This window comes from Grammomys surdaster, unplaced genomic scaffold, assembly GCF_004785775.1.
Source record: "Grammomys surdaster isolate TR1022 unplaced genomic scaffold, NIH_TR_1.0 98, whole genome shotgun sequence".
NCBI classification, from domain to species: domain Eukaryota; kingdom Metazoa; phylum Chordata; class Mammalia; order Rodentia; family Muridae; genus Grammomys; species Grammomys surdaster.
Window position 1 is genome coordinate 13,010,124 of NW_021604577.1, and position 13,279 is coordinate 13,023,402.

Genomic DNA, 13,279 nt, shown 5'->3' on the forward strand with positions numbered 1-13,279 from the left:
TGGATATTTCATTTATTTACATTTCAGATGTCATCCCCTTTCCCCATTTTCCCTCCCTAGAACCCCCTATCTCATCCCCCTCCTCCTTTTTGCTTTTGTACCATTTTAATTACATGCATGTTTTAAGGTCAGTTTTAGATTGAGGGTCTAAGCAATACAATAGATGCAAATAGTCAAGGAACAAGCAAGACAGTAAGCACAAAGAGTCAAAGAACAAGCAAGGCATTAAACACAATTACATGAACACTCCCGTGACCACTGTTTTTAAGGGCTTATCAGGATGACCAAAGTATCTGAGCTGACTTCCCTGTCCTAGCCCAAAGTCATTTTCATGTCTGAAGCCTACTTCCTTTTATTAGCCTAAAATTTAGATTCCTGTGTGAAATTACTTCTTTGTTCTAGCCTAATGTCAGATTCCTGCCTCAAGCCTACTTCTTTGTCCTTGGCCCATGTCAGATTCTTGCCAAGCAGTCCCAAAGGCTCTCTGCCTCTCCATCTTTTTTATTTCATTAACAAAACTGAGCCTGTCTTTGATCATTCTGACAAGAATGCCTTCCTTACCCATTATTGGAATATGCATTATCCAGAGCAATGCATTTCTGTCTTAGGTTGGTAAGGCTCTGGGCAGAATCTTACCCATCCTTGGCTTGCCAGTCTGTTAGTTTAATAACTCTGTCGGGGGGGGGGGTCCATTTTCAGGTTTAAGCCATGTATTTTGGCTTAAAGATTTCAGATTTGGCCATGTACTTTAACAACATGTTGATGCTGTTAAAGACAAGCTTTAATACGATGGGCAGGAATAAAAGTATTCCCAGGACAAAAAGGGCTAGCATGATCAAGCTATATATGCCATTCTTGCAGCTTGACCAAAATAGAAATATTGACCTCAGGCCTTGGGTAATTTTATCTGCAGTATCTACTGCATCAACGTGGGACCTTCTACTTCTTAAAGTCTCAGTTGACAAATCTGTTTTTATTATGATAGACCTGCTTTTATGTTTCTCTCTGCTGTTATCAGTATGCATTCTTTGTTCTGTATATTTAGTGTTCTTATTAAAATTCAAGGGCATGTTCTTTCTTTCCTCATTGTTTGTTGTTCTGAACCAAACATTTCTCCTTTATATAGACAGACATATCTTTCCTTCCTAACTCTAGGAAATTTTCTGTTACAATTCTTTTGAAATGCTTTCTGTGTCTTTAAAATAATTTTTTCCCTATGTTTGTGACCTTTAGACTTGGTCTTTTTATACTGTTACATGTATTTTGGAATTCTCTGCCTTAATTTTGCCTTTGCTGTGTTGTTCCAGTTCCTCCATTTTGTCTTCAGTCAGATTTTCTTTTTTACCCTTCATCCATTCTGTTTGTGAGACTTTGCACAGAGCTTTTAATGTGCTGTGCTGTTTTTTGTTTCTAGAGTTAGTACTGAATTGTCTTGAGTGCCATCTTGTTGTGCTCTTCTCTCACGTCCCATATCACCATTCTTGTTTAGTCACCTGTCTCTATTCTGCATCTGTAGTAAGTTTTTTTATGGAAGCATTTTAATGGTAATAATTCTCAAAACAGCAAAAATGTAAGTTATAAAATGTGGCTTATTATGAGAAGTTATATTTATATTGAATTTTGTAAGAGTAAAGTTTCATGAAACAAAGAATATCACCATTTAGAGTAATACAGTTAAAACAAAATCTTTGTTTCCTTCTGCTTCAATGTCTATCCACTGTATTTCTCTTCCAAAGTATTTACAAAATATTTGGAAATAAAAGGTTTTTTTCTGAGTTGATGAACACTTAATGAGTTGATTAAGTTTGTGAAATTGTTTTTATCTCCTATTTATAAAATGGAAAATATATTAATATATTTGTGGCAAAAGAAAAGGTATTATTTTTTCTTTTTTTTATTTACTAGGCATTTTTATTACCAATTTGTGAAGCAGCAGCTATGAGAAAAGTGGTAAAAGTATATCAAGAGTGGATTCAACAAGAGGAAAAACCTTTGTTCATGCAGGAGCCTGAAGAGACTGTGATTGCTTCTTCAGACAGACCCTGCAGTGAGGGCGCCACAGACCATGACGTTTCAGTAGAAGATGGAGACAAAAGAGAAGAGGTAAGGTTATAAGACATATGTGTTCTTTTTAAGTCTGATTTTAAAGATTTTTATTTTATGTTTGTGTTTGTTTGTATGTGTTTGGTATGTGAAAGAGAGAAAGACTGTTCTCATTTGCAAGAGAGAGAATGCACCTGTGGAATTGTCAATATATATGTTCTAATGTAAATTCAGTAGATCATTTTTATTTTTCAAAAGTATAATAATATGTTAATATGAATATGTTTAGAAAGATACTTTTCAGTATGTTTAACATTTTATATTACAGTATTTACTCAGTACTCTTTTACAAAGCTCTGTGATGTCACAATTTTATTTTTATTTCACAATTTAAAAGCAAATAACAACAGTATTGAGGTTATGTTGTATAGTTCAGGGCATTGTAAGCTTTTCTCAACAGTGACATTTTTTAACCAGTCAATTTTTATACAACTACTTTGTATATCAGTCTTTAAAAAGGTCTCAATTTTAAATAAGGTGGCTCACACGTTTAATCCAGCTACTCAGAAGTTCAAGCCAGTCTTGTCTACATAGCAAGTTTCAGGCCAGCCAATTTACATAATCTCAAAAACAATCTGAATCATTCATTAATAATAACTCAAAAATTATTTTCAAACAATTTATATATATATAATATTGTTATTGTTATTATTGTTTAATAATGACAAAAGCACTAATGAAATCAATATAAAAACTGATTTTTACATAAAGAAATAAGGCTTTAAGGGTATTTGATCCTGGATGACACAAGTGTGTTCAGTATTTTATATTAATTGATATTTTTAGTTTATATTCATCAATGCTAATTGTACCACTTTGGATAAATATGTAGTATAAACTATCAGAAGTATTTTTTTATTTTCCCCTTCCCTTCTCCCTCTTGCTCCAGCCCGGTTCACTCTGCCCCCCCACCCCTCATTCCTGTCCCTCCTTGCTCTGGGCTCCACTCACTAAAAGTATCTTTAAGACCATTTAAAAAATTGTTGGAAATTCTGTCTTAATGTCAAACTAAATTCATTTTAAAACAATGCTACTCAAGTCAGAAGCTTAATAATCAAACATTCTGACATTCCAATCCAAAGAAATACTAATTTGATACTTGCATGCCAGGGAAAGGCAATATGAAAATACTGTCTTTGTGTTCCATAACTATGCCCCTCTCTCTCTCTCTCTCTCTACATATATATATATATATATATATATTTTGGTTTTTCGAGACAGGGTTTCTCTGTGTAGCCCTGGCTGTCCTGGAACTCACTCTGTAGACTAGGCTGGCCTCGAACTCAGAAATCCTCCTGCCTCTGCCTCCCAAGTGCTGGGATTAAAGGCGTGTGCCACCACCGCCCGGTCAAACTACATTTTAAAGAACTAAATAAAAAGCTAATATCCTTTGTGGACATAACAGATTAAAATCTTAAAATATTAACAATCCAAACAAAACAAAATACATTATTGTACTATTATATTTTCTAAGAGCAGGAATCTTTCCCTGTATAGTAAAAGCAGTGCAATTTATAGATACTGCAGTCCTGAATCCGATCAGCATTCATTGATGTTTTGTGGTATGAAGAAATGCGCAGTACAGATCATGTATACTGTGTATTCAGCCAGGACTAGTCCAGTCAAGAAATGCAGCACAGGCCAGAGTGCCAGAAACAGCTTGGATTCACTATGCCTTTGATTGTAATTTTCTGTTGTACATTCAGAAACTTTTCAGTGTCGCTAAATTGTTCACTTATTTCACAATCATTTATGCAACTCATGCTTAAGAAATTGGGGTGTATATCAGAGATAGATGCTATCATATTTTTAAGGTATTTTAAATCAAAGTTGATGTTAGAGGACATGTTTTGTGTGTAATGATTGTCAAATTACTGTTCCTTCGTTTCTTGAAATATTGACTGTTATGAATGGCTGCCTACTACAAACCAGAACATTTTGAATTCTTCCCTAGACTTTTTTACATTAAAGCTAACTGCAGAATTCAAACTTTCCTGACATGATAAAATGTGTTGCTGGTGATAAAAATGCCTGGAATTTATTCCCAGAGCTGACAGAAAAGGGTACAGAGGCAGTACTGGGTGACTGACCCATCCCCTTACTCTCTGGTCTAAGCAAGTTTTCATCCTTTCATTGTTCAACCCTTGTCATATGTCAGACTCCACAGGAACTAGAAACTGAGGTGAGATTAGGAGTAGAAAAGACTATCTGTACTTACCTGATTTGCTTTTCTACTGTACAGTGTCCTTTGAGTCAGGAGGAACATTTGGGTAGTATTTGTTTATTTTAGTTTAATTTAACCTCATTAAGAGGAGTTCAATCAGGATAGACACACATGAATGAATAGGGAGGTTTTTAGCTATACTGTGCCTGTGTACACTCATGCTGCATCATTTATATAGAAATAGAATAAACTATATGCATAATTACAAACAGGGCCCAGACGTGGTGGTGCATGCCTTTAATTCCAGCACTCGGGAGGCAGAGCCAGTCGGATGTCTGTGTTTGAGACCAGGTCTACATAGTTCCAGGGGAGTTGAGCTACATAGTGAGACTCTGTCTCAACAACAACAAAACAAACAACCAAGCAAAACCACAAACAAAGCTAACACACAAACAAAAACAAATAGTAGAAAGAAGTAATGACTGGAGTGGGGAAGATGAGTTGCTGACACAGATGTATCTATCGATGGCTCATCGTATGTTGGTTACTCACATCATTTTCAAGATTCCAGCAGCTCTTCTAAGGTTATTAACCCAAACAATATAATCATTTATTGATTGACATCTAAGAAACTCAATATATATTACAGTTGTTTAAAATTGTGGTATTATACTTAAAAATGGAGTAACAGATTTGTAATTATGAATGGGTTTTTATTTCGCATAGCATTTAACATGTTTGGAAGACACTAGGCTGTTTTTTTCTGTGAGTCTTCAGTACTGTTATGCACCTTGTAGAAGTAGGCATTTCCTAGCTCATCTCATTAAATCCCAGTGGCATTTTCCAATAAAGTACCCCCAAATGTTCAGAATGTCATAAAGTACATATTATAAAACCATGTTACTGCTATGATCCTACAGCATGAAAGACAGTACTTTATACTCTTCCTGGAGATGGTAATACAGTATGAAAATCGGATAGATTAATGGGAAAGGAACCGTAGGGTATAAATAACACCCACAAAGGTGTAAGGGACTTTGAAAACACACCAAACAAAGCTCCTCCGGCTTTAGGTAAGAGTAGTCAGGAGAGAGTGAGGTATGCGATAAGTGGGGGTTAGGCTCTGTTCAATAACTTGTGATATGTTCAGTGCTCTCTGATTAGTTGCCAGACTTTGGAAAACCTGAAAGTCGCATGAGTAGTTAGATATTTTAGAAGGACTGTCAAAAGCAACTAGAGAGTAGATTAGAAGCCAGTCTGGGTCAAGCAGACCACTGGGAAGTGTTAGCCAAGTCCAGAGTGAAACAGGGGCACTCATGGGATAGGATAGTGGCAGTTGCAAGTGACTGTAAGAGAGCACATACATGTTAGTCTCTGTAAAAAACCTACACATCTTGGTGGTCAGTTGTGTAGTTGCCACTCATGGAAAGATTTAAACTGAAAAGTGCAGATTAGTTGATGGTGATTAATGTGGTTGGAGGAGGGAGAAAGGGGAGTTTGTAGATAAGAATCTTATCTATATGGTTTATATATCATTTAGGAAAACTTTAGAAGACATATTGTAGAGATAGCCCAAGAGAAAGGCTGGGCTAGCGTATGGACTGTTGTATTGGCTTCTCACAGTGCTCAGTTCCTGTTCCAGTTTCTAGTTATGACAGAGTATTGGAGAAGACTCTGTATGTTGTAGGTATAACTCTGTATTAGCTGTGAAAAGGCAGCTCTTTGAAAATCTTGGTGACAAAGGGCTGGGAATGTCACTGGTAGACTGCTTGCATAGCACATGGAAGGCCCTGAGTTGGATCCCTAGAATCACACAGGGGCAGGAGCAGGCATAATGGCTCACACCTATAATTCTAGCCATTGAGAGACTAAAGCAGAGAGATTGTTGATAGTCCAAGGCCAAATTGGGCTATAGAATGAGACTCTGTCAGGGAGGGAGGGAGAAAAGGAAGATGCTATGAATGAATGTTCAGAAGTAGCAGTGGCTGGAGGATGGCTCACTGGATCAAGTATCCGTACAAGCACACATGGGTGTAAGTAACTGTATACATCTGTGCACACACAGCCTACAACACAACAAAATAGGCTTTGACGTGAGGTAACTTGTAGTCTGTAATACCTAACAGTATCAAAACTCAATCAGGAAGCTTCAGTAGTAATTGTTTGAAGCAGTATTTTTGTTATTTTAAAATTATAGTTATAAGAATTTTACTGTAAAGAATCTGTTTTCAAGTTATGTAAATTCTGACATTTAACAGAATTCATCTTTTACAAAGCTGTGAATAGTATAAAATGTTTGTAGAATATATGAGAATATGCACAGAAAAATTACTCTATACATGAATTGATTTTTAATTGGCTAGTCATAATGTTTTTACTTTGCTTTGTTAGTAAGAATTTTTACAGTGACTATATATTGCTTCTTTAATCAGTTAAAATCATTATCTCTTGATTGATTTTTTAAGATTGATTTTATTATTTTTCGTTATATGTAGGTCTTTGTGTCTGTAGGTTAGTATGTGCACATGGGTGTAGGTACTCTTGGAGGCATCAGAGCCCTGTGGAACTGGAGTTACAGACGATTGTAAGCCAGCCAATGTGGATGCTAGGGACTGAACTCAGGTCTCTGAAGAGCAGCAGGTGCTCTTAACCACTGAGTCATCTTTCCAGGCCCCTAAAACAATCTTTTGAGGGAAAGAAACAGTTTACTACTGTGGTCTAATAATCTTAGAGACCCTTTATGTTTACTGACTCATTGCAGCATTCTCATTGATGAAATATGAAAACTTGGTATTTTGCTTCAGGAAAATGGGACCAGTATTTCTGAACATGTTCGAACTTCTAGCTGGACAAAAAACGGTTCCTATCAAGAAGCTTTTCATGTCTCTGAAGAAGCCACAGAACAAAATATTCAAGCTGGTACTCAGGCTGTTTTGCAGGTAGGCGGCTTTATACTTACTTATTTGTGTATGTGTTTATAGTTCCTGGGATTGAACCCAGGGCCTTATGGCGTGCTAGGCAAGTTCTCTACCAGTGTGCTACATAGCTAGCCCTTTAGCTTTAAAAAACAAAAATAGTCATCAACTATTTCAAATGCCCATACTTTGGGATTCCATATATACTAAATGTGTGTGTGTGTTGTGTGTTGTGTGTGTGTGTGTGTGTGTGTGTGCATATGTGTGTGTGTGTATTCATCAAATATTTCAAATGCCCATACTTTGAGATTCCATATATACTAAATCCATGTGTGTGTGTGTGTGTGTGTGTGTGTCTGTGTGCATATGTGTGTGTGTGTGTGCATATGTGTGTGTGTATATGTTTACTACTCACATCTGTAAGTTGTCACTATACCACATTTGTTTGTCATAAAGTACATTTTATGAAACTACAATGACAAGCATTGCAGTTACTTTACACATGAGAACAGATGCTCAAATTTATATATAATAAATTCATATATATGTGTATTCACACATCTGTTTGATGCAGTTATACCACATTTGTTTTCATAAAATATATACTGAAATATTGCAGTTAGTTCAGATCAGAAAAGATGCTCAAATTCAAGACTTACAAAGGAAAATATTAGAAAAATATACTTGATTTTGTTTGTACATTTAGTGTGTATATGGGGGAGCGGGTATGTGCTTGTCACATGGAGGTTAGAAGACAACTTGTCAGAGTGTTTTCTCTCCTACTTGAGTCATCGGGCTTGACATCAAGGGTCTTTACTGTCCAAACCATGGCACTGGCCTCAAAAGTTTTAAAAACATTTCACATCCTTTGTAGACAGTGAAAAAGTACAGTCTGATAACTCATGTCATGGGGGGGATGGACAGAAGGAATTTGCAAACACCCCTGAGTCTCCATCTGTGTGTCCCATTTGAATTGCTGTGTGCTGCAGTTTGCCTTTCTACCACTCTGTGACTGCTGGTCCTTTAAAGGATATGCAGGAGTTTCTTACAATTCTTTTCTCCTTTTCCTTACCCTTCCTTCTCTGCTTTTCTGTTTATGGTGCTTGAGACAGAATCCCAGACCACAGACAATGCTACTTCAGCCTCCTGCCTGTGCTCTTTTTCATTCTGTTTCCTTGTCAAAGTTACTTTTAACCTCTATCTTTTAAAATCTAAAACGAAGTCTTTCATTTGTTTGTTTGGTTTTAGTTTTTGGAGGCAGAGTCTCCATATATAGACCAGGATTCTGTGTATCATTTCATGGCTTCTCTATTTTCTAATTTCCCAGGTATATTGTTTCTTGTCTCTCGTATATTATGAATTCCTTGGCTCTATCTTGAGACTCTATAGACTCTTCTACAACTTAGTACTCAGAGCCTTCACACTAAACCTTCACACCAAACTCTTAGTCGGTTTTTTTCTCTTAACTCCTAATATGTTCTCAGTGTTGGGCAGCAGGACTCTGTACACATAAGTCAGATCATATGCTGCTCTGTTGAACTCCTTCTTGTGGCTTTTCATGATCAGTTCTCTGTTACGGTTACAAGCTTTGCATCATTGCTCTTGAGAGTGCTGCGCTCCCTGGGACAGGGTAGTTGCAAAAATAAGGATGGTAAAGTTAGGCCATTTAACATCTCTTAATTCTCTTTTAAAAAGTTTGGATTTGTTATATAGATGGTTGTGAGCTACCATGTGGTTGCTGGGAATTGAACTCAGGATCTCTGGAAGAGCAGTCAGTGCTCTTAACCACTGAGCAGTCTCTCCAGCCTGGATTTGTTATATATATTATATATATTCATCCTTGTTTCCTATTTTTTAAAAACTGTGCTTTATGGTGGGATGATAATGGGAAGAATTCTGTTCTCCATGCCTTGGCTTGCTTCTTTCTTTCTTCCTTTCTTTCTTTCTTTCTTTCTTTCTTTTTCTTTCTTTCTTTCTTTCTTCCTTTCTCTTCTTTTAAACAAAATCTCCCATTGCTTTCCCTCTGACTCACTTCATTCTATACTTATTATTCCTCAAACAAGGCAAGCTCTTACCTTATGACCTTTGAACTTGCTTTCTTTTACTTGTCTGAATATTTCTCTCAGACTGCTATATAACTCGGTTTTTACCCCCACTCCTTTTGTGCTTATTGGACTCCCAGGACATTGAGGTGATGGGAAGCACCTTTGTTCTTATCTTTTAAAAAGTGGTGTTTTTTTGTTGTTTGAGATTATAATATAGTTGCATCATTTTCCATTTTCCTCTCCTCCTTCCAAACCTTTCTATATGCTCATCGGTGCTCTTTCAGATTCATGCCTCTTCTTCCAGGAAAGAGCACACCATTTATTCTCGTCTTGTGTTGGTGCTTCTTAAGGGCTCTTGCTGTGTACATACATTTGTGAAACTTTGTGTAAATGCTTCGTTTTAGATTATGGTATTTTCTATTTTTTTCTTAGTTTAACTTTTTTTTAAGTAATAAGTTAAATGCCAAATTCTTTTCCTGTGTATATTGAAACAAAGATACTTTTATTTTCTATTTTAATTTATTGATAGAAGTTATAGTACTAGATTTTTCTACATTAAGGCATCCTTACATTTCTGGAGTAAACTCTACTTCATAGTACAATAATGTATTTTGTTTTGTTTGGATTGTTAATATTTTAAGATTTTAATCTGTTATGTCCACAAAGGATATTAGCTTTTTATTTAGTTCTTTAAAATGTAGTTTGACCGGGCGGTGGTGGCACACGCCTTTAATCCCAGCACTTGGGAGGCAGAGGCAGGAGGATTTCTGAGTTCGAGGCCAGCCTAGTCTACAGAGTGAGTTCCAGGACAGCCAGGGCTACACAGAGAAACCCTGTCTCGAAAAACCAAAAATAAAAAAAATAAAATGTAGTTTTTATTAACAATATGATGTTCTTATTTAGTAAATAGGGTGGTTTTGTTCCTCCTTTGCCTCTGAACAAAGATAAGAATCATCTCCCATGAAGGAGGAGTAAGACTGCTCAGAGCTGATTTTCTAGACCTGTTTGCAGTTTGGGGATGGATCAGAGAGGCCTGCATTCCTAGCTTAGTTTCTTTTGTGCTCTTCATATATGCGTCCTTTAAATTTTCTTAAGTTAGTTTTGGCAACTTGTGTTTTTTTCTAAAATAGTCTATGTCTTAGTTAGGGTTTCTGTTGCTGTGAAGAGACACCATGACCATGACAACTCTTATAAAGGAAAGCATTTCATTGGGGCTGGCTTGAAGTTTCAGAGGTTCAGTCCATCATCATCATCATGGGGGGAAGCATGGCAGCGTGCAGACAGGCGTGGTGCTGGAGAGGAGCCGAGAGCTCTACATCTTGATCCCCAGGCAGCCGGAAGGAAGAGATACACTTCCTTCAAAAGCACCATGCCTGCTCCAACAAGGCCACACCTCCTAATGCCATTTCCTGTGGACTATAGGGACCGTTTTATTTAATCCATCGTTTTTTATTCTGTAGCCCCTAGGGTTGGAGCCATATCATAATGCAAAACGCATTTAGTCCAGCTTCAAAAGTCCCTACAGTCCATTACAGTATCAACACTTTAAAAATCCAAAGTTCAGAGTCTCTTCTGAGATTATGCAATCTCTTAACTGCAATTTCCTATAAAAATCAAAAAAGCAGATCACATATTTCCAACATATAATGGCCCAGGATATACATTATCATTCCAAAAGGGTGGAAAAGGAGCATAATGAGAAAATCCTGGACCAAAGCAAGACCAAAAACCCACTGGGCAAACTCCAAGTTCTGAATCTCTATCTGATGTCAAAACACTCTTAGATCTCCAACTCCTTTCAGCTCTGTTGACTGCAGCACTCTTCTCTCATTGGCTGGTCCCCTCCCTGTTAGCAGCTCTCCTCAACAGGTATCTCATGGCTCTGGCATCTCCTAACAATCTTGGAGTCTCAAGGGAATCCATATCTCACCTTCCCAGCTTCACACAGTGGCTTCTCTGGGGTTACATGCAGGGACACCCTGCCCCATGCCTGGCCTCAGCAGCATTCCTTAGCTGTGGAGGGAGATTTCATAATCCTTTTCTTCTGTCCTTGACTCTAAAACCAGAGCCACATGGCCAAAGCTGCTAAATTCTACTGTTTGCTGGACCTAGAATATATCTTCACCACCTTTATGGTTTTGATGGTTTCCTTTATTGTGTAAGCATGGCTGTCTTGGACTCACTTTGTAGACCAGGCTGGTCTCAAACTCAGAGATCTGCCTACCTCTATAGGGCTGGGATTAAAAGTCTACACCACTACACTAGCTCTAAGCTTTTTTAAAATTCTTTTTCACAAGTTGGAAGTTTAGCTGGCTAGGATCTTGCCCTGAGGTCACGACTCCCTTTATTCCCGTTTAACATCACGGTTTTCTTTAATCTGTTTATCTCCATTTGTCTTCCTGGTACCTTTTTCTCCTTGAAATGTACATTTTGTATTTTTTTCATGCTCAGATTGCTCCTTTTCATTATAGATTTTCATAAGAATAAACACTAATAACTACATAGCAGAGTCAATACTAAGTTTTTTGAAATTTTCTCTGCCAATGCAGCTAATCCTAAACTCTTCAATTTAGTACCAGACACATTTTCTGGACAAAGGCAGAAAGCACCTATATTCTTCACCAAAATATCAGAAGAGCAATCTCTCGACCACATACTAACATTCTTCTGAGACCTCTTGAGCTGGTCCCCAACGGTTCAAATTACCTGCAGTACCATTGTTTTCTACATCCCTACTAGTATGGCCCATTAAGCTGTGCTTAAAGCATTCAATTGCTTTTCCCATCCAAAGTGCCTAAGTCCACATTCCTTCAAACAAAATCATGGTCAGTATCCAAAGTCCCTGGTACCAGTTTTTGTCTTAGGGTTTCTATTGCTGTGAACAGACACCATGACCACAGCAACTCTTACAAAGGAAAACTTTTGAGGCTGGCTTACAGTTTCAGAGGTTTAGTTAGTTCATCATGGTGGGAAACCAGGTAGTGTGCTGGAGAAGGAGCTGAGAGTTCTACATCTGGATCTGCAGGCACTGAGAAAAGATAGTGACACATCCTCCAACAAGGCTATGCCTCCTATTGGTACCACTCCTTGTGGACCTAAAGGGTCCGTTTTAATTCAAACTACCACATTTCATTTCAGTTAAACTTATTGTCATGCAATAATTCACTGAATTATCCTTTTAAAAATAATCTGTTCTACCTCATTTCGTTTCATTTTATTCCTAATGCTTACCTATTCCTTTGTCTTGCTGTTGGTTTATGCCTGCTAGGCTTCCAGAATCTGTTCTTTTCACTCTTATTTTTTTCCCAAATGACTGTACATTGCAGGTGGCAACATAGTCCTTCTAGAAGAGAGCAGGTGTGAATAGAAACAACAATGGACAGAATTTATAGACGGGATGTTCAGATCGTCTCGTTTGTCTGAGATTAGCCTTGAGTACATGGTAAATTTGAGTCCAGCCGTATCTATATAAGATCCTATCTAAAAAGGAAAACAAAACATAACAGAAATGAAGCAAAGCCAAGTGTTATTGATAGCTGTTGCACTATAATTGTCTTTATAGCAGCATTCAAAAGGGAATCACCACTTACAATGAGTAAGTGGTAAAGTTTAATGATATACACTAATGGATTCTCTTAAGTTACATTTATGTAGGCGGTTATTACAAGAACAGATGGACACAGATAAAAATAAATAAACTCTACAACTTAATTTTTTCCTGATTTACTTGTTTTCTTTTACTGTAAGCTTTTTGTACTTTCTGTTGTCCGTGGTTATGCTTAGAAAGTTCGTACCTTAGAAATGCTGTTTTTATATATGGAACCGTATATAAAAGTATTTGAGTGTTAGCGACCTTAAATACCAGATTCTAAACAGTAGTAGAACTATGAGTATTAACTAATCCATGGTGATTTTAAATTTACTCTTGATCACCCAGTGATCAGTGTTTATCTCTGTCTTACTCTGTGTGTGTGTGTGTCTGTGTGTGTGTGTGTGTGTGTGTGTGAGAGAGAGAGAGAGAGAGAGAGAGAGAGAGAGAGAGAGAGAGAGAG

The 13,279-nt window shown here is 37.2% G+C and overlaps 1 protein-coding gene across 5 annotated transcripts in view; it reads left to right on the plus strand.

The window, feature by feature from the left end:
- Positions 1-13,279, plus strand: part of Ralgapa1 (Ral GTPase activating protein catalytic alpha subunit 1) — a 211,135-nt gene that overhangs the window by 56,087 nt on the left and 141,769 nt on the right. For 4 of the 5 annotated variants that reach the window (XM_028782695.1, XM_028782721.1, XM_028782713.1 and 1 more), the window contains exons 11-12: positions 1,906-2,103; positions 7,072-7,206. In XM_028782695.1, the coding sequence (XP_028638528.1) occupies positions 1,906-2,103; positions 7,072-7,206 (333 nt within the window). The remainder of the gene's footprint in view (positions 1-1,905; positions 2,104-7,071; positions 7,207-13,279) is intronic. The other variant, XM_028782699.1, reaches the window with a different exon arrangement.